This window comes from Asparagus officinalis, chromosome 8 (assembly GCF_001876935.1).
Source record: "Asparagus officinalis chromosome 8, Aspof.V1, whole genome shotgun sequence".
Taxonomy (NCBI): domain Eukaryota; kingdom Viridiplantae; phylum Streptophyta; class Magnoliopsida; order Asparagales; family Asparagaceae; genus Asparagus; species Asparagus officinalis.
The window spans coordinates 107,430,165-107,457,292 of record NC_033801.1 but is presented as its reverse complement, the minus strand read 5'-3'; the positions used below and the strand labels follow the sequence as shown (position 1 = coordinate 107,457,292).

Here is a 27,128-nt window from a genome sequence, read left to right as displayed (position 1 = left end):
CTTCTTCACAAAACAAACTTGAAAACTCTTATAAACTCTTAAACAAACTTGCCCAAAACTTTATTAAAACTTTTCTTTTATTGTAGGAGTATTTAAGGCAAAGGGGAATATATAGGTTCCAAGAACCAAGTCCAAGAAACCAACAAAAATCAACAAAAACCACAAAACAATAAAAATCTGAAAACTAGTCATTACTGTACAACGACTCTATTGTAAGTCGACTTATGACAGGTATGAGTCGACTTATATAGTATAATTTGACTTATTATATTATAAGTCGACTCAACAGATTAAAACCACCATCTGCATAACACTTTATAAGTCGACTTGGTACTGTAGTAAGTCGACTTAAAATGTGCATATTGCCTGAAATGAATAGTAAATATCAACTTTGAAACCTCTTTAAAAATATCAAATAAATTCCAAAAAATGTAAAACTTAGGGAAATGTTTATAAACATATAAATGAACATGTTAAAAAAAGAAATTTTTAAATTATATTTCTCATTTGTGAAAACTCTTTATTTTGCAAAATAGTCCAAAACACGAAGTTTCAGCAACACATGATTTTGACACAATGTTTTCAAACAAGTTTGAAACTTCTTTTAAGTGGATTAATTCACTTTATAAAAGATGTAAAATAGTATAATCAAGTCTTTAATCCATAGATACATTATTTTGTAAACTTACAAAAGTATGAAAACGAAAGACATGATTTTATTGATTTGAATATGTTAAAGCTTGATTTTAATGAAATTGTTTCAAGCACGTATAAACATGAAACAAATATGTGTGTATATAACTATATCCATTTATTTCATATTTATGTAGCTAAATCTTGAAAGCAAATAAAATGAAAACGATGTGTGTGTATAATATTGAGCTTGAAATATTTGCACACAAGTATAAACTCCTAAAAACTAAAACACTATACCCAAGCTAATGATCTCTCACTGAAGCTTGATCTTGAATCTTTGAATTGAATGTATTGGCTTTATTCCGGTATTTCTTTCAACCTCCAATGGATATGATCGTGTAAGCGCAAGTACATCCAACCTCCAATGGATGATCTTTGTGTAGAATACCTAACAATCAAATGAAAACACTTGACAAACGTTGTTAGGAATTGTTTTTTTAACCATCATAACTAGATTAGATAGCATGCTCATAAACATGAGACCTAACATTAGAGCCCTAATTAATCAAGTTAAATCTGATTGGTGATGTTTATGGAATTTTTTAAACCCAAATTCATGTTTTTGTTGATGGACACTTGTTTGGCTGAGCCCCATAAAATTTTGATGCAAAATTTAAATCGTGATTTAACACCCGATGTTGAAATTTTACAAATTTATTAGAAAATTGATTAACTTCATGAAAATTATCAGTTTTGTTCTAGCGCTTGGGTCGGTCGACTGACCACATTGATCAGTCGACAGATCAGGTTACAGAACCTTATGTTTTCTCTCTGGTCAGTCGACCGATTTAGGGAACCAGTCGACCGATCAAGACTATTTTGTTTTGCATGTTGTGCTTATCGTCGCCCAGCCGACTGATACGATATAAGTTGACTGATCTAAAGCTGTTTGCAAATTTTGATCTTCCACGCACGTTTGGTCATGAACATGAAGTCCGGGCCCGCACGTCGATACACGTGCATGACCATGTTAGTGTACATGTTGGGGTTTAGGTACGCATGCATCCTCGGGAGTACGTGGCTATGTGTTGAGCTCGTTGCGACGTATGGGGGTATTAACTAACGAGTTGCATAAGTCAGCGTCAAATGATTGCATATATGGATGGCCGAGATAGGTTGTGAGCCGCACGAGATTGTGATGAACCGCGGGATACTGCGAGTACCTATGCTCCGCATCATACTTCTACATAGATGTTCGAGTTCGGTTGTGAGCTGCACGGTACTGCGCTGAGCCATAAGATACTGTGATCACCGAGACTCATATCTCTTTTGTTTGCATTGTGTTTCGAATTAGGCTGATATGCCTATACTCCGCTTGATGTCCGAGTTAGGTAGTAAACCACATGGTATTGCGATGAGCCATAGTATATTGTAAGTACCTAAACTCCACACCATTTTCGATAAAGAGGATTACAAAAGATTGTGTATTTGTTCCTGTATCATCTACCCCGAGGATTGTGTGTAATACTGTGTTTAGACATGTATGATGTGTCCTTGATGAGGTTTTCACAGGATTGTATTTTTGTTTCCGTACCACCTACCCTAGGGTAGTGTGAGATTATATGATACGACATATACGACGTATTATGGATGAGGTGTTAGTGATGTATTTTTTGTTATGATATTCTCATTCGCTAGAAATATAATATATAAACAAAGCACTGATGAGTGCGTTTCAACAAACAAGGCCCCAATCAGCTTAGTGGCCCAAACCCAACAGAAGCCTCGACCCCGTCGACTCATCAAATCGACATTCTTTCATCCTAACACGAAAGGCGGGATCAACCGACCCTATCATCGAAGATGACCCACCAAGGGCACTCGACCATTTACTCGGCGACTCATGAAGATGACTTGATGAACATTCCCTACCGACTAGATTGAGGAATAACCTCTGCCTTAAGTCTCTTCCCCTGAGCACATGTCGGCATCCCAATCCACCCCGGACAAGCCTTATCTTGATTCTAACCTGAAGGTCTTCATGACTTGTCAGCTGCCCACGTGCCTTCTGCCATGCTCTCAACCACTTTTCGGAAAATGCAAAGACACCCTCTCCCATACCGAAGTGACTTCCCCTCTAGTCGCCAGCCAACACCTGTAAAGCGAGGGATGACTCAGCCTGCCAGCATTCCTTCTGCCACACTCTCAATCACTTTCCGAAAAATGCGGAGACACCCTCTCCCATATCGAAGTGATTTCCCATCGAGTCGCCAGCCGACACCTGTAAAGCGATGGATGACTCGACTCTTAGCCCACACTTTGCCAAGGTCTCTCTCTCTCTCTCTCTCTCTCTCTCTCTCTCTCTCTCTCTCTCTCTAAAGGGTTGTCTATCTCTCTCCAAAAAGAGGAGAAGAGGAGAATTCTCTAAAAAGGGAAAAAACATACACAGTTCTTCATATACACAGAGGAGCTCATACAGATCCTCTGTAATGACACATTGCCACCTCAAGAACCACCTCGGTTCCTGACCTTCCCCTTCTCCACTCAAGTTTCATTAACTTGACCATCGGAGGAACCACCGGGAAACCGGTTCCGACCCTCTCACGGGTTCTTCTTGTTTGTGCAGCATAGACTTCAGCCTCCAATTTAAGAACTAGGCATAAAGTCGGAGAAGGAGGCGGCCCCTTCATCAATCTCCTCTACCTCGTACCAGCGAGGACTCAAGAGGAACTGATCCCTCCCTGGATCCGCATTTATCCTCTTCTGGATACGATTGACTGTTTGATCCTAGCCATCAATATTTTCCTTTGTTGATGATCTATTTATAGGTTTTGATGTTGATATTTAGTGATCCATAATTTGAGATACATGGTATATATATGAGGGTTTCCATATTTGGATTATTCGCTCGATGTACTCATCTCGTGTTGTGAGTTTCTAAATCTTAACTCCACTTAGTACATGGTAAATGATATATGTAGGTTATGCATATTATAGATAGAACCTCCATTATATGTGTTAGCCCTTCCCCTGGGGGCGGGCGGAGATGTTCTTGCTAGCGTTCTGACGTTGTTGTATTCACTTCTTTTCAGGTAACAGGTCAGAGTTTCTGAGAGCTGCAGGTTGACGGGAATTCAACATAGTCACTGTCATTCATAGGTAGCTAGTTGGTGCTCCACAGTGGACTATTTATGATTTTAGTTTTCTTTTAGAAATGTATTTTATTTTGGAGGCTTGGTGCCTTAGTACTGTATCAATTGACTCTTGTGCTTAGAGATATATTACTCTTGTTTCAGTTTATTAGATGTACTTTCTTTTCTTCTGTTGGAACATAATCATATTCGTTATTGAATATTTCTTCTCTACATTGTGTTCCTTGTATTGTCATCTTGGTTATATCTGCTTGTACCCTCACTTCTTTATATTTGACATTTGCTAGAGTGATATTAATGTGATGGTGAAACATATTTATGCACAGTGTTTAGTGCATGACAGGTTTGATATCTTTGAGTTCACCTTGGATTGTAGCATGTGCGAAAACATGGGCGTCACACTTACATAGTATATCATGAGTAGTCTGAGATAAGTTTAAGGGCGTTTCTCTAAACTTACAAGTTCAGAGAAGCTTTTTCCAACTCTGCTCAAAGTTCAGGGGGTCTTGGATTAAAGAGGGGCGTCACACTTACATAGTTTACCATGAGTAGTCTGAGATAAGTTTAAGGGCATTTCTCTAAACTTACAAGTTCAGAGAAGCTTTTTCCAACTCAGCTCAAAGTTCAGGGTGTCTTAGATTAAACTCCCCATTAGTATAAGCTTTTTGCAAAGTTCAGGGGGGTTGTCAAATTTACTCATGTTAAACTGCCCCCTTCTCTTCCCGCCAACCTACCGTAAATTCATAAATGAATCGCCTCCTCTTCCTCCGCCATTACCACGCTCCCTCCAAAATTACCGAAATACCCTCAAACCCCATCCTCCATTACGCCTCTCTCCTCCAAACGCTAACCAAAACCCCAACGCCCTCCTCCTTGTATCTTGGCATCGCCGTCCACTCCCAAATCCTCAAACTCGGCCTGGACTCTGACCGCTTCGTCTCCAACACCCTCCTCTCCTTCTACTCCTCTCTCTCCCCCGACCTCTCCCTCGCTCGCCGCCTCTTTGATCATCTCCCCATCAGAGACGTCGTCTCCTTCACCTCGCTTGTTGTAGCCCACTTACGCCGAAACCAACCCCAACATGCCCTCCGACTGTTTGCTCAAATGCCCCACTCAAACGTTCAACCCAATGCATTCACTCTCTCTGCGGCAATCAATGCGTGCAAAAACCTTGGCGACGTTAAGCTTGGAAAATCCATACATGGGTTAGTCTTCATTCGTGGGCTTGACTCAAACTTTGTGATTGTTAGCTCATTAATCGACATGTACGGTAGAAATGATGCATTGGACGATGCGAATAAGGTGTTTGATGAAATGGGTCAGTTGCATTTTGACCCAGTTTGTTGGACCACGATGATATCGGTTTGTACGAGAAATGATCAGTGGAATGAGGCGGTGTCGTTGTTTTATTCAATGGTGAGGAATGGAGGTGGGGTTTTGGTTGATGGGTTTATGTTTGGGAGTTTGTTTACGGCGTTGGGGAATTTGGGGAAGGAGAGGGTAAAACAAGGAAAGGAGGCACATTCAAAGGTTGTTACTAGCGGGCTCGAAGGGAATGTTGTAGTTGAGAGTAGTGTTGTCGATATGTACGCAAAATGTGGGCTTGTTGGTGATTCTAGAAAAGTGTTCGATAGAATGACAGTGAAAAATGTGATTTCTTGGTGTGCATTGTTGAGTGGCTATTGTCAGAACGGTGAATATGAATCTGTAATTCGGTTGTTTCGGGAGATGGATAAGGAGAGTGATGGTGATCATTACAGTTTTGGCACTGTACTTCGTGCTTGCGCTGCCCTAGCTGCCGTCAGGCATGGCATGGAGCTCCATTGTCGGTTCCTTAGGACCGGAGGATGGAGGAATGTAATCGTAGAGTCTGCTCTTGTTGATTTATATGCAAAATGTGGAAATATAAACTTTGCATATAGAGTATTCTCTAACATTTCAACGAGGAATTTGATAACATGGAATGCGATGATTTCTGGCCTGGCTCAGAACGGGCGAGCAATGAAAGCAATAGAGACGTTTGATAAGATGATCACAGAAGGATCAAAGCCCGATTACATAAGTTTCATAGGCGTCCTCTTCGCGTGTAGCCACACTGGCATGGTGAATGAGGGCAAGAAATATTTCCAGTCGATGAGAGAAGACTACAAGATAAAGCCAGGGATCGAGCACTATAGTTGTATGGTCGATCTTTTGAGCCGTGGTGGATTGCTCGAAGAGGCTGAGGAGTTGATAGAGGCGTCTGATATCTATAGAGAGGATTCGTCGTTGTGGGCAGCGCTATTGGGTGCTTGTGCGACGCATTTGAGCCCTGATGTGGCTGAGAGAGTGGCAAAGAGGATGATGGAGTTGGAGCCGAGGTATCATTTGAGCTATGTTTTGCTTTCGAATGTGTATAAGATGGTAGGCCGATGGAGCGAGGCCGTGGAGGTGAGGAGATTGATGAGGTTGAGGGGAGCAAAGAAGGAGCTCGGTAAGAGCTGGATTGAGGCTGGCTCTGTTAGTAGAGAATGGCAAAGATTTGAGGATTTGAATTTTGAGAGGGAAGCTTCAACTCCTCACTAGGGTTTGCGGATTTTGGTGTCTGAGACAGTTGAATCGGACCCGAGTGTGATTGTGACAGCTGGTACGTTATTGAATTTTTTTGTTTATTTTCTTCTAGTTATAGATACTCGATGATTGCACATACATTTCACGTGTCAAAATAATAGGAAGTGTTAACTAATACAAATCTTATCATCACACGACGATATGCGAGCGGAATGTTTTGCACCACCAATGACGGGCACCATGCCCATATGCAAGGTAAAGAAAAAGGAACACCAACCCCCCAAAAAAGAGTAGAAGAAGCAAACAAATCTACGAGGATCAATAGTCAAGAAAATTTCACTTAGACTATCTGCAGCAATAAAACTATATGAGGCCTATCTGCAATTGGGCGAGGGTAAGATGTTCTAGCCACAATAAAATAATGAAGAAGAAATATGCAAAATAGACATATTTTGCTAAATATTTAGCAAAACATATCGTTTTGCTAAATATTTAGCAAAATACACTTCTTTTTGGCCAACAGGCCAAAAAGAGGTCGATTTTGCAAAACAGACCATTCGAAACATACGGGACTAGTAGTCCCGTATGATTTAATGGGGGATTAAATCATACGGGATTACTAGTCCCGTATGTTTCGAATGGTCTGTTTAGTAAAATCGACCTCTTTTTTGCCAACAGACCAAAAAAGATGTCTATTTTGCTAAATATTTAGCAAAACGGCCTGTTTTGCTAAATATTTAGCAAAATAGGTTTATTTTGTAAATTTCTCCTATAATGAACTCTATTGTCAAAGCTACAATATATAGAGAAGCAAAATCCATGAGATTGTAATCTTTCAAACCCTAGGAAATGGTTAGTGCATAACTTCACCTCACTCTTAGGAAGCTCAAAGAGATTTTCGAGGACATCCAAGGATCAATCGCGTTGGACGCAAGCTGCATGTGATGTGACCTTGTTGCCGTCATAAATAACACTGTCAAGCACCATGATTAAGAGGTCAATGTGTGGGGAATCAGCACATGATAGCTTTTAGGTGGGTAGGCGATTCAACAAACTGTTCGATATATTTCGGTATCAAAAATCAAATTGGGGATCTTTTTGCGTGCATACAATTAGTTTGTTGTTTCTTTCTGGGTAACTTTCACAAAGCCCTCCTAAGCTTCTGGTGACCTTGCACAAACCTTATAGACTTCATAAATGAGAAAAAGAAAAAGAAAAGGAATTAAAAAAACTACCGAACTTTCAAAATTATAGTAAACATCCCTGAATTATTTGACGTGAAGAGTAATAATTTTGAATTTTTATAAAATCGAATGAAGAGCATTCATATGAGAAACCAAGACACATCAATTATGTCTTATTTTAGATTTTGTAATTCTATACACTGACGTCATCTGTAAGATTTTCCAATAGTTCAAGGGGTTTAATATAATTTTGAAAGTTAAAGGGGGTATTCTCCGATCTATAGAGTTTAAGAGGGTTTTGTTCAAAATCCATCAAAGCTCAGGGGTTTTATGAAATCTACCCTTTTTCTCTGTATTCTGCAAGGCAGCGAATAAGCTCCGTTTTACTAATTGGGCCATACTCCGGCCGATTCATCGACGCCTATAGGAATAGGAAATTGCAAAGAAATCTGACCTGGGGCAAAAAAAAAAAAAAGAAAAAAAAAAAGATGGATAGAAAGAAAGAAAGGGGGAAAAAGGAAACTGCAACAATAAGGGGCTCTCATGTCTCAAATTAGGTGCCACTGATCCATGTAATTTTAGAACTAAATAAATGTAATCTTTATTCTTAATTCTTCTCTCTTGATCTCCTATAAGGGTTAGTATGGCGTCATTTTCATTAGTCTTCATTGCATTTCTAATCGTCACAACTAATTACTACTAACATCAATTAAATCAATTGTCACATCTTGTCTCCGTTCTCTAACTCTTAATTTGAACGCCCCTTTCTTTTTCTAGACAAATTTTCAAAACCAACCTATTTGAAAATTTAATCCCAGAAAACAACCACTTTCAAACTTAATTGTAAAAACCGACCTGGTTTCAGCCTTGACGCTGAAACCAAGTCGGTTTTTGTGAAAATACTTCGGAAACTTCACGGGAGTTGAACTCCCGTGAAGTTTAGCAAAACTGCTAAACTTCACGTGAGTTGAACTCTCGTAAAGTTTTGCAGTTCAAAAAAAATTTTAAACTACGAAACTTCACGGGAGTTCAACTCCCGTGAAGTTTAGCAGTTTTACTAAACTTCATGGGAGTTTAACTCCAGTGAAGTTTCGGATAAAATTTTTTTAAAAACCGACCTGGTTTCAGCTCCAGGGCTAAAACCAGGTCGGTTTTTGAATTTTTTTGCAAAAACGGTCGTTTTTTAAAAATAAATAGTGAAAGGGGTTGGTTTAGAAAATTTGTCCTTTTTCTATGTTCATATTTTTTGTTCCCCTTAACTTTCGTTGCCATTTCCAACTTTAGATATCAATAAAACAAATATCTAAACTAACTATCCAGGGTCACTGAAATTGTACTACGTTTAGGGCCCGTTTGGATAGTGGAAGTACTGGAAGTAAGAAGTAGGTTACAGAAGTAACTTTCAAAATTATGAAATAGGAAGTAGCGAAAATATCATTTTTTTTGTTTGTTTCATATATTAATAGAAGTAATGGAAGTAGAACTTCTTCCTCTTCATTTACTTTTTTTGTTTGGATAATATTTGAAAACATTACTAGGAACTAATTAATACATGTTGGTTCTATTTTATTCTTTTTTGGATTGTCATTGAAATAGAAATAAAATTGTTGTTGGGTTCAAATTGAGCGTTCCTATTGAAACCTCGTGACTTTACAAATATACTTAATATTACAGATACTGTTTACTAAACATACTCCTGAAAATTGAATTAGTCATTTGAGGAAAATCTCTTATTAAATTTAACCAAATCGGTGAATATTATGAAACTGGTCAAAAAGAACGATTTTCTTAAACTTGATTTGATCAACGTGATTGTGTATGACACATTGACATGTTGGGTTGATTTGATGTGTCACCTTTATCAAGTTCCTTGCATCAAATTGTGACTGAATTTAGCTTGAATTTATTTTAAATTTTAATTTTTTACTTTTTGTTTGGCTGATTAATTATAGAGGTTGGCCTTGTAATTCAGCGATGGCCTTGTATTTAGGTTTTGTTTGAGGAGGTAATAGATTTAGAATTTGGAGATTTTGGGAGTGATGGTCACAGGAAATTTCAAACATATATTTTAAGATAATGATGGTTTTTCGTCCAATACATAAATTGTCCATCGTGAATTACCTGCACGTATATACCTTCGGTTGTAAAACCATGTTCATTATCTGAGTTATAATTTAATATTATTTAAGATCATCTAATTTAAGTAGACCCCACTTTTTATCCACTTCCCCTCTACTTCTGAGCTTTCAAGGGCGGAAAAAAAATCTAGGAAATAGGAGTGTCACCTAGACGTCACATCTGCATTTATGAAAGTAGCTGAAGTAGTCTTTTCGGAGAAACAAATATAATTTTTTGCTTGAAATAGGAGAAACTTCCTCTACTTCAGTTACTTCTTTGCTACTTCCGTGCAAACAAACAGGCCCTTACCAAAGGGTTAAGGAAGAAGGGTTAAAAAGAAGGATTAATGTACTTAGCACATTCGATAATCTGAAGAACTAAATTATTAACCCGTTAAATAAGTTTTATTTTAGCCATTGTGATCAGTTTTAGTGTTTGGGAATAACAATGATTTTGACTATTTTCTTTATAATTAGAAGGGTTAACTCTTATTCCTTCTAAATAGGAGAATTAGTAAACCCCTCATTTTGAGGGGTTAACTCATTTTAATCCCTCTAGAGGGGTTAGCTTAAGCCTTCTATATTTTTTATGTTTGACAAATTATGAAGGGTTAACTCACTTTAACCCTTGTATAGATTTTTTGTGTTTGGCGGGTTAAGAAGAGGTCAAGTCTCCTTAACCTAACCCCTCACTTAATCCTTTACCAAACGATACCTTAAACAAAATTTTTATGAAAAATTTGCACCTCAGCTTAAAGACGTTCTGCCTACATACGTACGAAATCTTCAAATAATCGTTTTTTTTTATTAAAGTCTCATTAGATCTAAAATTTCGTTTTCCTTCAACTATTTCCCACCAATATCAACATAGTGGCGCAAGTCCCTTGTTTGTTAGGTAATTAAACAAATGCAAATTACAAAATTTTGGGGGGAAAGGTCAATATCATCTCTAAATTATGATCTAAACTTAGTTAGACGATGGAAGATTTGACACCACCGGTTATCTAGTTAGCATCACAGCACTAGAAGCTCATGCATCAAACATGTATATATCTTAACATTTGATTTGATTTATAGGTAATTTATATGTATGATAGTGCATTAAGTATTTCTTTTTGTCCCCCACAACTTTGCATTTATTGTGGGAAGTAGTTCATTTAACACTGCCATACATGCCATTTTCACCTGTCATCAACAAAATATCCAGCAGAGGTCACACTGTAGAAAAAATTTATGGGTGATAACCTAGAAAAAATTTATGTCAATTTTAAATTGGTGGAAATAGTAGAAATGAATACAAACAAATAAAAATCAATATAAATTAGATACTATTGCAAGCGGTATATAAATCAGTACAATCACCAACTTTAAAATTAAATTCTATTGCTAGTCATGCCGACTCCACTTATCTTGCTCTCTCTCACAAAAAGGAAATGCTAAAGACGCTAAGTGACTTACAAGGTTCTTCAGTGTTTTCTTTTTATGATTTTCTCATTAAATCTCATGTCGCCATGTGAACCGTTATGCATTTGTGTCTATTCAATTTTCTCTACTTAATAAAAATTTAGGGCATCTTGTAGGGGTGGTCATGGGTCGGTTCGAACCATGGGTCGAACGTCCTAGCCCACTGTTAGTCTAATGGATGTAGACTCAAAGCTGGAATCAAACAAATTGTTGAATAGTAGTTTTTCTAATCTGTTTTGGTAACATGATTCTTAATCTGTTTTGTTAATATGATTTTTAATCTGTTTTGGTAATAGGTTATTAGGATTTCTAATCCATTTTGTTTTTTGGTTTTAGAATTCCTAGTCTGTTTTGGTTTTAGGTTTTCTATATATATGGAACGCCTTATAAGAGATTAGACATCAGAAAAAGACGGTTTTGAGAGAATTCTTCAGAAAGATCTCAGAGAGATTAGATCCTATTTGTGGGCATTGTAATCTTCTTCAATATTAATCAAAGAATTATGTGTTGTGGCTCCCGAGGATGTAGGCACGATTGTCGAACCTCGTTAAATCTGGTGTGTTCTTTCTTGTTTACTTTCCTACAAGTATTTTATCTTTTATTTGCTATGATTTTTCCTACTTTCCTACTCTCAAACACAAAGTCCGGAAGGGCAAGGGTTTGATTTGATTGTTTCGAATCCCCAACAACTGGTATCAGAGCTTCATTCAGAAGGATTGTGAGAGAGTCATAGCAGAAGAAAGCAAATCTAAGATCGAGAAGTTCGACGGTTCAGACTTCGCCTACTGGAAGTCGCAGATGGAGGACTATCTGTACCAGAAGGACTTGTATCGTCCGTTGATGGGCAAGGCTAAGGGAAAGAAGAAAGAAGAGTTAGACGAGGATTGAGAAATACTGGATATAAAGGCTCTAGGAAAAATCCGGTTGTCAATCGCCAAGACAGTCGCACACAACATATTGAAGGAGAAGACGAAGATGGGGCTTATGGAAGCGCTCGCGAAGATGTACGAGCAACCGTATGCCCCAAACAAGGTGCATCTCGTCAAGATACTTTTCAATCTCAGATGGCAGAAGGGCGCTCCTTCACAATGCACCTCAGCGAGTTCAACAAGATTGTTGATCAACTCATCTCCGTAGACATCACGTTCGATGGCAAAATACAGGCCCTATTGATTCTATCACAGTTGCCGGATAGTTAGGTAGGTTATGTGACGATAATCAACAATTCAGAGGGGAAGGACAAGTTGAAGCTGAGCGATGTTGTTAACATGATTCTATCCGAGAAGGTTAGAAGGAAATCATCCGAATCAGAAGGTTCAGGTTCAGTCCTAAATTTCGAGCAAAGAGGCAGAAGGCAGAAGAAGGGGAATCAGAACAGGAATCGGTCGAAGTCAAACAAGAAGAGGTCAAACTCGAAATTTAGGCCTATCAAAGGAAAGTGTTGGAACTGCGACCAGGAGGGCCATATGTCTTCAGCGTGTAAAGAACAAAAGAAAGACGTGAATGAGCAGGAGGCTCATCTCGTGCATGATGCATTGATCCTCGCTATGGATAGCGATTATGATTCTTGGGTCATCGACTCAGGAGTCTCATTCCACGTCATTGCTAATAGGAAGCTTCTTTATAATTATATAGCAGGGGACTTTGGGAAAGTATACTTGGGGGATAATAAACCCTGTAGTGTTGTTGGAAGAGGAGATGTGCAAATACAGTTGAAGGGCTCCAAGTAGAATCTGAAGATCGTGAGGTACGTACCGAAGCTGAAAAGGAATCTTATTTCGGTTGGCCAGCTTGGAGCAGAAAGCTATGTTTCGATATTCATCGGGAATTCGTGGAGGATCTCAAACGGTATTATGGTTGTTGCTCGAGGTAACAAAACAGAAACTATCTACCTCACCTCACATGCGAGTGACACCCTCGTAATTGTAGCTCGCAAAGATAGTACAGATCTATGACACAATAGATTAGGACACATGAGCGAGAAGGGGATGAAGATTCTACATTCACAGGGGAAGCTAACCGGCATTGATTTCGTAAAAGTTGATGTTTGTGAGGACTGCATCTTTGGAAAGTAGAAGAGAGTTAATTTCCAGAAGGGTGGAAGGTCACCTAAAGCTCAGAAGCTAGAGTTAGTTTATACTCACGTATGGGGTCCAGCTAGCGTGTCTTCTCTTGGTGGTTCAGCATACTATGTCACATTCATCGACGATCACTTGAGGAATGTATGGGTATACTTCATGAAGTACAAGTCAAAGATGCTCGGGGTCTTCAAGAAGTAGAAGGCCATGGTGGAGAACGAGACAGATCTGAAGGTGAAGTGTCTGAGATCAAACAATGGTAGAGAATACAAGCTGAAGGAGTTTAAGAGGTTTTTTGCTCTAAATGGGATTCGTTTGGAGAGTACTACTCCAGGGACCTCGCAACAAAACGGCGTTGCAGAGAGGATGAACAAGACATTGATGGAGCGTGCCAGGAGCATGTAATTACATGCAGGTCTGCCTTAGATATTTTGGACGAATGTGGTGCATAAGACATCGTACTTGATTAATCATGGGCCATCAGTTCCATTGGATTACGAGATTCCATAGGAGATTTAGAGTGGCAAGAAGATTAATCTCTCACAATTGCGAGTATTCGGTTGTGTGGCATATGTTTATATCAGTAACCATGTCAGGAACAAGCTAGGGGCTAAGTCACAGAAGTACACATTCATTGGATACAGCATTGATGAGTTTGAGTATCGTCTTTGGGATGAGAAGAACATGAAGATCATCAGAAGTAGGAATATGATATTCAATGAGAAGGTGATGTACAAGAACAGGGACAGTGCCAATGATAGTCAAAACAGTGGGAGCAACACTACGGATATAGGTGGATCCGAGTACATGGATTTAGAGAAACTTTTAGATGGGGACGATAAAATTAATTCTGACCGAAGAACGGAGGAGGCTCCAGGTACAGAGACGACTACCCAGGGCATGAAGCTTAGGAGGTCATCCAGGGTACCCCAACCGAATCCCAGTTATCTCTCATTAATTGATTATTTACTTTTGATAGATAGTGGAGAACCGGAGTGCTATGAGGAGGCTATGAAAGTGAGTGAATCTCAACAGTGGGAGTATGAGATGCAAGAGAAGATGAATTCTCTACACACTAATGAGGCATGAGAGTTAGTCCAACTACATACACAGAAGAAAGTCTTGCATAACAAATAGGTCTATCGGGTCAAGCAGGAGAGTAATTGAAGCAAGAGATATAGGGACAAATTAGTCGTGAAGGGATTCCAACAGCGGGAAGGAGTGGACTATACAGATATATTTTTCCCCCGTTGTGAAGCTCATCACTATCAGAGTGGTGTTGACCTTAATAGCTGCAGAAGATCTCTACCTTGAGCAATTAGATGTGAAGACTGTCTTTTTTCATGGTGATTTGGATGAAGAAATCTACATGAAGTAACATGTTGGATTCATTGAAATGAAGAGATGGTGTGTAAGCTCAAGAAGAGCTTGTACGGATTGAAACAGGCCCCCAAACAGTGGTACAAAAAGTTTGACAACTTTATGCAGAACAATGACTATAGAAGATGCAATTTAGAGCATTGTTGCTACTTCAAGAGGTTCAAGCCTAGTTTTATCATATTGTTATTGTATGTTGATAACATGTTAGTTACAGGACCGAGTTTAGAGGAGATAAATAACTTGAAGAAGCAGTTGACAAAGGAGTTTGCTATGAAGGATCTGGGTACAAGGAAGCAGATTTTAGAGATGTGAATCAGTAGAGATAAAGCTGAAGGGACGTTGAGGTTGAGTCAAGCTGAATACATCGAGAAGGTACTTTAGAGGTTTAACATACAGAATGCTAAGATTTTTAGCACGCCCCTTGGAAGCCAATTCAAGCTATTTGAAGAGCAATCACCTAAGACAGATACAGATAGAGAGCATATGAGCAGGGTGCCATATTCTTCGACCATTGGGAGTCTCATGTACGGATGGTTTGCACGAGACCGGACATTGTCATATAGTAGGAGTTCTGATTAGGTTTGCAAGGAATCCAGAAAAGCAGCATTGGGAGGCCGTGAAGTGAATATTACGCTATTTGAGAGGGACTACGGACAAGCCACTATGTTTTAGGAGGAAGGAGTTGGTACTGCAAGGATACGTAGATGCGGACTTCGTCGGTGATCATAATACGAGGCAGAGCACCACAGGGTATGTTTATACCTTAGCGTCGACATCAGTGAGTTGGGTTTCACGTCTACAAACGATTGTAACTTTATCTATAACTGAAGCTGAGTATGTCGCGGTGACTAAAGCAATCAATGAGATAATTTGGTTGAATGGGTGCCTGGAAGAGTTGGATCTGAAGCAAGGGAGAGGAGTTCTTTATTGTGATAGCCAGAGCGCTATACATCTTGCCAAGAATCCAGTATATCATGCCAGAATGAAACACATCGACGTACAATACCATTTATACGCCCGCTGATTAAGGGCGGGAAGCTACATCTAGAGAAGGTTTTGGGGAATTAAAATCCTGCGGATATGTTGACGAAAATAGTGACCATTGACAAACTGGAGTTGTATGCAACTTCAGTTGGCCTTCATGTGTAGGAGATGAAGGCGGAGCCACACCAGGAGGATCGACGGGATTGTCGGTTTGATGATGATTGAAGAATGGATTTTTCCGTGTAGGAGAATGCTTGCGAAGAAGGGAGAGTTCGGGTGAGCTCGTTGATTGTGCTTTGGTCTCCAAGTGGGAGATTGTTAGTCTAAGAGATGTAGACTCAAAGCTGGAATCAAACAAATTGTTGGATAGTAAGTTTCCTAATCTGTTTTGGTAACATGATTCTTAATCTGTTTTGGTAATATGTTATTAGGATTCCTAATCTATTTTGTTTTTTGGTTTTAGAATTTCTAGTCTGTTTTGGTTTTAGGTTTTCTATATATATGGAAGGCCTTAGAAGAGATTAGACATCAGAAAAAGAGGATTTTGAGAGAATTCTTCAGAGAGATCTCAGAGAGATTAGATCCTATTTGTGGGCATTGTAATCTTCTTCAATATTAATCAAAGAATTGTGTCTTGTGACTCCCGAGGACGTAGGCACGATTGCCAAACCTCGTTAAATCTGGTATGTTCTTTCTTGTTTATTTTCCTGCATGTTTTTATCTTTTATTTGTTGTGATTTTTCCTACTTTCCTACTCTCAAACACAAGGTCCGGAAGGGCAAGGATTCGATTTGATTGTTTCGAATCCCCAAAACCCACTATTATCCAAGACATAGCTTGACCCACAACAGGCTGTCCCTAAGCTAGCCTACAACTCAATCAGGTCATACGCCATGCTTCATTTCTTTCTAAACCCGAGGTCATAGGAGTAGACCTGTCCTACTACTAGTATGGCCCAACTCGACACGACCTGACCCATCTCATTTATCTTTTATTTTTTATTTCTGCCACTGTAGATAAGTTTTTGAAAAAATAAAAAGCAGCCTTATTCTATATTAAGAAAACAATGATCACAAATGCTATAAATACAAGTATACTACCACTAATTATGTTTCCTTACATTTATTAACTGTCTCTGAATATATAAACCTAAATTAAGATGACAATAAGAAATTATCATGTTATTATTACACATAAAGTACATATAAAGATGCAATATTCAGCTAGTTATACAAATTGTTGATTTAGTTGTATTATAAAACTATTTTCAATTTGTTAATTGAAATATACTAACTTAATGATATTACATCATTAGTTTTTTTAATCATATTTCATGAAACTACTATAATTCTAATCAACAAAGAATTAAAAAGTATAAAACTTGACTGTATTATTTGTTACTAGCTCTAATTATGCTAAATCAAAGTATAAATTTGAAAGTTGTTCATATTGATGTCAGAGGTCTCAACAGCGAGATTAGAGGCTAATCTCGAACAACAATGAGTTTAGGGTCGACATTAAAGATATTGGGGGTCCTTTCATCCCCTTTTGGTGGTCGATTCCTTGATGGGAAGATGGTCCTGCAAAACCACAACATGTTAGAGGACAAGAGTTGGGTTCTCTCGTGATCCCTCTAACGATCAAGTTAGTATTTAGCTTGAGTGGAGAAAGAGATCAATAAACTGAATAAGTTCTAAGTATATAGTTATTGTCTTTTTTAGCTAGAGATTTATTATCTTGGTCAGCAGGCGATGAGCCTATTTATACACTGTTGAGAGGGGTGAATATGTAACTTTGGCCAAGCATAGGCAGACAGCTAAGTTCGCAGATCTTTATAGGTGTCGACTGCAGGTGAGATGAGTCACCTATGAGCTTGATGTGATGGTGACTAAGATGATATGGTGCTGATGAAGGGCGATGAGTCATGAAGATTATCGTGGCTGGAGCAATGATGATGCTGACTAATGTTGATGGGATGGTGGTCAGCTGTTACCGAGGAGTTAAAGGATAAACTGCCTCTCGACTTGGCTCTATGAGAGGGCTGATAAGTACCGCCTTTTTAGTCAGTTATGAGGTTGTCGACCCGGCCTAGCGAAATGATGAGGTGTGGAGTCGACTCCAATAGGAAGGTCGAAATGCTCTTTGACTTGCCATTGCTGCTAAGGGTAAAGTTATGACTCAATAGACTAGTCTTGTCTAGAGTCGAGTCGAGATAAGGCCTCAATACTATAGGACACATGTCGACTACATGGAGAGAATTAACACTTAGGTTATTTGATGACATAATAGTTCCCATTTCAAAAATTGAACCAGACAAGTTCTACCATTTTCTTGACATGTGTTGAGATCATGAAATTCTAAATGTTGCAGGTTTTACCAATTGGTCTGGTGACAGATGGTCAAATAAGACTATATATAAAAAGAAAAAAGGAAAAAATTGTTAAGAAAAAACCCACGGGCTGATCTCAGACGCAACCCGCCGTAGGCCAGGTTTGGCTTGCTCACCTCTAAGTGGGCCATGAGCCGAGTGTTGGAAATTCGAGCTAAATACATGCAAAATACGCAATGGAAGACTGTATGTATAAAAATACTAAGCATGTAAAGAGCATGAAAAACAAGCTAGGACCATCCTAATTAAATCTAACATGATCCCTATAAAAAAGAGAGTAACCAAGAGCTTTGAAGGCTTACTTTCGTAGCGTGATTCGATAGTAGATCAAACAACCCCTAGCTCGTTCTCCTTGTTGTTATAAACCTCCTTCACTAATAAGTCGTTCAATCAACTCATTCACTAATGAGTCACCTATATACTATATCTTGATGTATCACATCAATAATCCAAGAGATGGATCATCATCCTACCAAAGGAGAAATAGAGTATACACTAGTCTTCCCAAAGTGATGAAGTCTAATTTCAACATTTCATCGACTATGAACATTTTAGAATATACGTTTGCGAGAAATCAAATCTCTTCATTACGATCATATCTGAAATGTCTGATAGTCTAGTATCATTCTAAGGACTTTATTTATATTAAAATACCAGATAAATACTGACCAAAATAGTATACTATCATTTTGAACAAGGATGTTATATTCATATAGGTCATCTTACAATATACAATTATTGCATGTAGGGCATCTATATCTAACAAACTCTCACTTGCACTAAGGCCAATAATTATAGTATCTAATACCCAATAGCTCAAGAAGTTTTTCAAATTGTGTACGAGCAATTACCTTTATGAATGGATCTGCTATATTATCTTTTGTGTATACTCTTTCAATTTTGATCTCTTGGCGATCAACTATCTCCCTGATCAAGTGATACTTCCTCAGAATGTGTCTGGACTTATGGTGAGACCGGGGTTCCTTTGTCAGAGTTATTGCAGTATTACTATCACGGTATAAAGGTACTAGATCTTTAATGGTGGGAACAACTTTCAGCTCTGAAAGGAACTTCCTCATCTAGACAGCTTCTTTGGCTGAATCATTTGCCATAATGTATTCATCTTCCATAGTAGAGTCTTCTACTGTATCCTGCTTAGAATTTTTTCAACTGATAGCCCCTCTATTGAGGATAAAAACATATCGTCAAACAGATTTACTATCATCAATATCGCTCTGAAAGCTAGAGTCGGAAAAAGCCTCCATTTGGAGGTCACTTTTACTATCATCAATATCGCTCTGAAAGCTAGAGTCGGAAAAAGCCTCCATTTGGAGGTCACTTTTACCGTATATCAAAAATAACTCTTTAGTCCTTTTCAGGTACTTAAGTATATTTTTGACCGCTTTCCAGTACTCTTATCCATGATTAGATTGGTATCTACTTACTAAACTGAGTGAATAAGCGATATCCGGTCTAGTACATAACATGGCATACATGATCGATCCTACTGTTGAGGCATAAGGAATTAGACTCATGCATTTCCTCTCTTCATCGGTCTGGGGAGACATCTTTTTAGAGAGCGAGATTCCAGGAGAAGCAGGTACGAAACCTTTCTTGGAATTTTTCATGCTAAACCGCTTTAGCACTTTGTAAATGTATCTAGATTGGGATAATCCTAATATCCTTTTAGATCTATCTCTATAGATTTGAATTCCCAGTATACAGGATTCTTTACCTAAATCTTTCACGAAAAATCTTTTTGATAGCCAAATTTTAACCGCTTGTAATAACGGCATGTTATTATCGATTAAGAGTATATCGTCTACATACAAAATAAGAAACAATACTATACTCCTAATTATCCTTTTATACACACATGGCCCATCTGGATTTTTGATGAAACCAAACTCTTTGATAGCATCATCAAAATAGATGTTCCATCTCTGCGATGATTGCTTCAGTCCATAAATGGTTTTAAGCAACCTACATGCTTTTCCACTACTCCCACTGACTACAAATCCCTCTGGTTGAGATATATATGTGCACTCTTCTAAATCCCACCATTTAGAAATACAATTTTGACGTTCATTTGCCAGATCTCGTAGTCATAGTGAGCAGCTATAGCAAGTAGGATCCAAATAGACTTTAGCATAGCCACTAGAGAAAAGATTTTATGGTAGTCCAAACCAGGTCTTTGACGAAAACCTTTAGCTATCAGTCTAGCTTTAAAAGTCTCTACTTTCCAATCTACACCCAACTTTTTCTTAAATAACCATTTGCAACCTATGAGTATCACCCCTTTAGGAGCATTGTCTAAGATCCATACTTTGTTAGTGTACATAGAGTCTATTTCGGATTTCATTGCATCATGCCAAGCAATAGAATCCCTACTCTTAGATGCTTGCTGATAACATAAAGGTTCGTCATCATCTATGACGTGATCTAACATGCTACCTTCAACGAGAAAATCATATTGTCTCTTAGGTGCATGAGATCGCCTTGGATATCTGCGGATTGGTTGAGATTCTTCTGGTATAACTGAATTTGCTGGTTCTAATAAATTATCAGTATAAATTTGTACCTCTGAAATTTCTTCCAGTTCTACCATGCTCCCACTAATTTCTTTTTCGAGAAATTCCTTCTCCAAGAAGGTAGCAAACCGAGAAACAATTATCTTTTGTTCATCGATATGGTAGAATTGATATCCGGTGTAATTCTTTGCATATCCTACAAATTTACACAACACTGAGCGTGTCTCTAACTTTTTGGGATCTTGGTTTTTTACATAAGCATGACATCCCCAAATCTTAATATAAATAAGATATGGTTTCTTCCCACTTCATATCTCATACGGAGATTTAGGCACTGCTTTAGTTAGAACCCTATTCAGTAAGTGTGCTACTGTTTCCAACGCATACCCCCAGAATGAAAAAAGTAACTCATCATGAAACGTACCATATCTAATAGGGTATGATTCCTCCTTTCTAACACGTCATTAAGATATGGTTTAAAGGGTGAAGTAACCTGAGAGAGAATCTCATTCTCTTTTAAAAAACCTAAGAATTCTGAGCTTAAGTATTCACCTCCTCGGTCCGATCGAAGAATTTTAACTTTTTTGCTCGTTTGGTTCTCTACTTTATTTTTATACTCGATAAATTTCTCAAATGCTTCAGACATGTGTTTTATCAAAAACACATGTCCAAATCTTGAAAAACCATCAGTAAAAGTAATAAAGTAGGAGTAGCCACCTCTGGCTATTGTAGACATAGGACCACATACATCACTATGTATTACTCCTAAAAGTTCTATAACTCTTGCTCCAGTTCCCGTAAATAGAGTCTTGGTCATTTTGCTTTTAAGACAAGACTTGCAAGTATCATAGGACTCAAAGTCAAATGGATCTAAATATTCATGCTTATGTAGCTCGCCAAGTGTAGGCTGTCTAAAAATCACAATAGATAGCTTATTCAAACAAGCTCCGACAACGGAGGTCACAATCAGACGACTTCCCAATCACTGCATCCGCAACTCCACAATCGCCACAAACGCGACCTCACTTCTGAGATGATTGATCTTGATGGCTGTGACAACAGCATGGCTAATATCATAGCAACTATTAGAGATGCTGATGAGCAGTGGGACGATTTCAGAAATAAAAAGTTGGACTCAGTTGGTGAGTTGCTTGATAGAGAGCTATGGGCGAATATTCATCTTTAAGACACTATGGATGTTGATTCCCGTCTAGCTCCTACAACGAAAGCTACAATCAAATAGCTTTCGGGTCGACGATTGAAACATACAGTCGAATAGTTGCTTGGTAGAGAGCTGAGGGCAAATATTCGTCTTTAAGACACTATAGATGTTGATTCCCGTCTAGCTCCTACAACGAAAGCTACAATCAAATAGTTTTCGGATCGGTGAACGAAAAGTTGCGAATGGAGGGCTTTTCACATTGATCGAGAAGAGTTACAATTCAACGACACTTCTGACGACGGATGAAAACTCTATTCAGCAGTCTTCACAATCTACAGTGAAAGTTACAATCTGACAGCTTTCACACCCCACAACAGCTAAAGCTAGGATTATTGAACAACGGTCCTTGCAATGCTCTACAGAAGAAGTTACAAGTCAAATGGCTCCTTCTGAAACGCGGATGTCATCCCCGCGTCACCAAGTTGGAAATGAAGGCGACCCTCGCGTCGTCAATGCACAAGCCAAACGTGAGCGACCCTCGCGTTCAATGGTGTTCAACCAACAGCGACCTTCGCGTCGTCGATGCACAAGCCAAACGTGAGCGACCCTCGCGTTCAATGGTGTTCAACCAACGGCGACCCTCGCGTCGACAATGCACAAGCCGAACGTGAGCGACCCTCGCGTTCAATGGTGTTCAACCAACAGCGACCCTCGCGTCATCAAGCCACAAACCAAACGTGAGCGACCCTCGCGTTCAATGGTGTTCAGCTAACACCCAACTTCGCGTCTCAATCCTAAGAAGCGAAGTTGGTTCTGAACGCCAGATTGGGCGTTTGACTCACTCAAACATGAGTCGAACAGTTCCAAAACCGTTTATCACGATACGTCCTGAGGGATTTTCGCCCACGTAGGAGCGGATATAGGGGTCAGTTACAACCCCTTATCCCCCTATAAAAACTCAACGAACTCAACTGAGTTAAGGGCTGACTCTTTGCAAACAGGAGATTTAGCAGGAGGTTGGATTTTTTGGATCTGAACCACAGGGATCGGATTTTTGATAATCAGATCAGAGGTTGGATTCTTTATCATCAAAACCACTCAGGTTTGGAGATTCGGCAACAACAGCAACGAAATCCTTGGAGAGAGGATTTTTGAATCAACCTCAGAAGATCAAATCTGAGAGGATTCTTCGACAACAGAAAAACAGCTTGATCCTTAACCGAATTTTCGGTTCCAACAACTCTATTCACAGAGTTCAAACTCGTTCAGAGTTCTTAAACTCATTCAGAGTTATTCATAAAACTTTCCACGAAAGTTCATCGTTCCCACGAGATAAAGACGGTCGGATCGTCAACGGAGAGCAAGTTCGACGTAATCAATCGAAGGAAGCACTCCATCGCTGCCAAGAAGAACCCAGTTTTTTAAACAAAGGGGAAAACCAAATTCGTTTTCCTCTCTTTTGTAATCAAATTGTAACCGAGATCAAAGGAATCAAAGTCAAATTTTCTTTATTCTCTTCTTTGCAATTTTCCCTATATACACTTGATTCCAGTTAGTAAGTTGGCATCCACAGGTACTGTTATCTATGGATTCAATACTAGCGGGTCAAGACCCTTGGATAAGATCCGGGTAAAATGTCAAATGGGAGATTTGAAGACAGAAGTCACATGTTATGTGATCGATGCCGAGACTTCATATAACTTACTATTAGGTCCGCTCGCCGACGGAGAAGATCCATCCGACGAGCACACTTACGAGAAAGCCGATTGTTGGCCCAACGCGAAGATCGCGTTTCTAAAGATCCAACCGAACTTGGCGTCCCCAAAGAAGAACGCTCACTGCGTGGTAATGAGCCCAACTATCAGCCTAGGCTGATACAGCTCAAACGCGACCCTGAGTGGCGCGTTGTTCACTCAAAACGCAGCCCTCAGAATGGAGCTGCCAAAACCAAACGCGACCCTCATAGGCGCGTTCCAATTGAACATGACTCTCAGGAGTCTGTTTCACAAATTAAACGCGACCCTCAGGTGCGCGTTCAAACGAAGCATGACTCTCAGGAGTCTGTTTCACCAACCAAACGCGACCCTCAGGGGCGCGTTCAACCAAAACTTGACCCTCAGAGGTCAGGTTCATCATTTAAACGCAGGCCTCGGCCTAGTGTTTTCAAACGCGACCCTCGCGTTACTTCTCAAGAACGCGATCTTCAAGAGGTCCGTCAGGTTCAAAAAAGTCAGCGTGGCTTTAAAATTCACGTTCGACAAGAACCAATCTCACCTACCCAAGGGCAGGGGGTTCCAACTCCACCTCCAAGTCCGGGGAAAGTTTCCTCCCAAGTTCCTGATCTTCGGGAATTGTTGTCGAGAGGAAAATCAGCAGCACAAACAGCTCACCCATGTCAATGTGAGAGGCTTATCTCGGCAGTCTTGTCAGAATGCCCTTGTTGTGCAACAACACCTCGGCAGTCTGTATTCGACAGGTTGACGAATGTCGTTAGACCTGCCAAACGACAACGCCGCAACAAAAAGAAGACAGTTGAAGCGGAATACCCTCAGGTCACTATCAACATGATCGGCCGAGGGAAAGCCTTGCCTACTGATTCCGATGAGTCACAAGAGAGTCATCACTCGACTGTCAGAGAAATTTGTGACCAGTTCGAAGGAGTATATCAGAATACTCGGACTCGAACAGGAGCTATTCGCCCGGTTGACTATCAAAAGTTAGCCAAAGGCATTACAACAAGTGAAGAACATTCAGCAATAGCTGAATCTCAATCGTCAAGCTCTGTTGGAGCACGCGAGGTCTCCGCTTACATGTCAGGGAATCACGAAGACATCGCCAAAAGAGTGGACGAACATCATGTCATGCTCCAGGCGCAACAAGAGACACTTCTCCAATTAAAGGATATGCTGGCTCAGCTTCTTGCTGAAAAAGGCCACAAACCTGAATCTTCCCGGAGAACAACTTCAAAGGGAAAACAAAAAGTGCACGAACATTCAGATCGTGAGACTCACAACCTGGGATCCTCTTCTGAAGGTGAGAAGGAGATGGAGAAAGAACTGCACCCTCAATCTACTAAAGTGGATGAGCTGGAGGCTCGCCTTAACGCAATCGCCAACCGAAGCGAGCTCCGGGAAGAGGGAGTTGTGCGGCCTTACCCTGCTGAGTGGGATACAGCTCCCTACCCACCGAAGTTTAAGGCCCCTACCTTACAACCGTTCGATGGTACAGGATCGCCAAATCAGCACATTTACTACTTCAAGTCCCAAACTGGGGATGTAGTAGCAAACGACGCCATCCTGACCAGGCTGTTCATCGGTACCCTTAAAGGTGTCGCCTTCGAATGGTTTATGAAATTGCCTGCCGGATCTATTCAGAAATGGGTAGACCTGGAAAGGCTATTCTTGGCCAGATTCTTTGAGGACGACACGGAGGTCTCGGTCCCAACTCTTCTTGCCACTAAGCAAAGGAAAGGAGAGTCCATCAAAACCTATGTGGAGAGATTCCGCAGCATGGCATTGCGATGCCCCTCAGGTATGACCCAATCAACTCTGGTTGAAACTTGCAGGCACAACCTGCAGACCCAGCTCCTTGCTCAAATGGGGGTGGCAGAATGTCGCTCCTGGAGACAACTAGTCTCACAAGGAGAACAAGCTGAAGAAATAGTGGCACGGGTCAAAGCCGAAGAAATGCCACAACCCAAGCCGCAGCAGCAAAATCAGCAACGCAACCAGAACAACGCCCAACGGTCTAAGGGGAAGGAGACCTTGGCGGCCGACTACACGCGAGTTCCACCGCCGAACAAGCAGGGCAAAGCGCCAAATCAGCAAAGAGCGCCCAAGCAGTATTCGTTCAAAGAGGAGCACGTGGATACATTATTCCAATTGCTTCGAAAGAACAACAAGCTGCAATTGCCTGAGGTCAGGAAGCCGGATGAAGCAGGGAAAGTGGATGATCCCAGCTATTGTCGTTATCACAGATTCCTTGGACATCCTACCAAAAAGTGCTATGTCTTCAAAGACATCTTACAGAATCTGGTGAACGCTAATGTGCTCACACTGAAGCCAGAACAGAAGACCGTGTCTACTAATATGATAGCGGTCCAATTTGGTGATTTTCCCCCGGTAGTAACGACGGACGGCGTCGTCCCCATTCGCAAGGGAGAAATACGTCTGAAGAATGCTGACTTGCATAGTCAGAAGGACAGGGGGTTGGTGCCCCTCACTACCCCAAAAGGGGAAATCATGTGGGTCCACCCTGATCTGCTAGGAGATCAACAATGGACGAACACCCCGTCCAAAAAGAAAGGAGGCAAGGCTAAGTCTTCCAACATGATTAGCCCCTCCATTACTGAAAATGATGACCACCTCAAACCTCTTACTGATTCAGAAGAGGAGAGGATTGTTCTAGCAGCATACCCAGAAGGCAATCCTGGCACTCGATCAGGAAAAGCTTACCTGAGAGATTATGGCCAGAACGCTCCAGAGGCCGAGGAACAGCCCCAAGACGCTGGGGGTTCTGTTCCGAAAAAGCTAGTGGACAAAGGAAAACAGAAGGAGCTCCGATTCCACAGAAATCTCCACCAGGAAACTGGAGAGTCGAGCGCTCCCTTCCAATTCAACGTCATGGCGCAGCTGGCCAACATACCGGCCAGGATTACTTTATATGAGCTCCTGAGGTTATCCAAAACTACCAAGGAAGCTCTGATTGAAGCCCTGAAGAATACAGAGAGCTTCATCACCCAAGTCACCCCGGCTCCCGAAGCCTCTGATGATCAAACTTGTCTGCAATGCCTGCAAGCAGCGAGAAGTCTACCCTGCATATCGTTCACACAAGAAGACATGCAGGTCAAACATGAGCATGACCGACCACTATACTACACAGGGTATATCGGATCCTCCGAAATCAGTCGTGTTCAAGTTGACCCGGGCTCAGCGCTTAGCATCATGCCTTACAGGGTCATGCAGGTTTTAGGGATTCCTATGCACCGACTGCACACCACCCAGACTACTATTTTCGGGTTCAATGCAAACAACACCCGACCCTTGGGAAAGATTAAGCTCAGATGCCAGATCGGAGATCTCAAGTCTGAGGTCGCATGCTACATCATAGACGCGGACACGTCCTACAATCTTTTGCTGGGACGACCATGGATACATGCAAACCGCATTGTCCCATCTACTCTGCACCAGGTCATGAAGTACGCCAATGACGAGGGCGAAGTTCGAACCCTAATCGCAGAAAAATACCCCTTCCGAGGGGTAGAAAACTTCCATACCGACTCCGTCTTCTATTTGGAATCCCAAGAGAAAGAAGATGTAGATAGCGGTAATGAAGCAGACATCGAGCCGGATCCTGAGGAAGATTGTCCTTGGGAATTAAACTTTAATGTAATGGGTCAGGGTGAGAGTAATAATGTACCGAGTGGGGGCGAATGGTGCATTAATGAAGATTTTATTTTAGCGTACTTGTCTGATGTCTCTCTTAACAATAAACAAATAGAG

General features: G+C 40.4%; 1 protein-coding gene across 1 annotated transcript; it reads left to right on the top strand.

Moving 5' to 3' along the window:
• Positions 4,348-6,439, top strand: LOC109822814 (pentatricopeptide repeat-containing protein At1g03540). Its single transcript, XM_020389067.1, has one exon. It carries the CDS (start codon positions 4,536-4,538, stop codon positions 6,351-6,353), a length of 1,818 nt encoding a protein of 605 aa, XP_020244656.1. The 5' UTR covers positions 4,348-4,535; the 3' UTR covers positions 6,354-6,439.

Excerpts from the sequence above, each read along its gene's own strand:
- LOC109822814 (XM_020389067.1), top strand. The coding sequence starts at position 4,536 with ATGAATCGCCTCCTCTTCCTCCGCCATTACCACGCTCCCTCCAAAATT.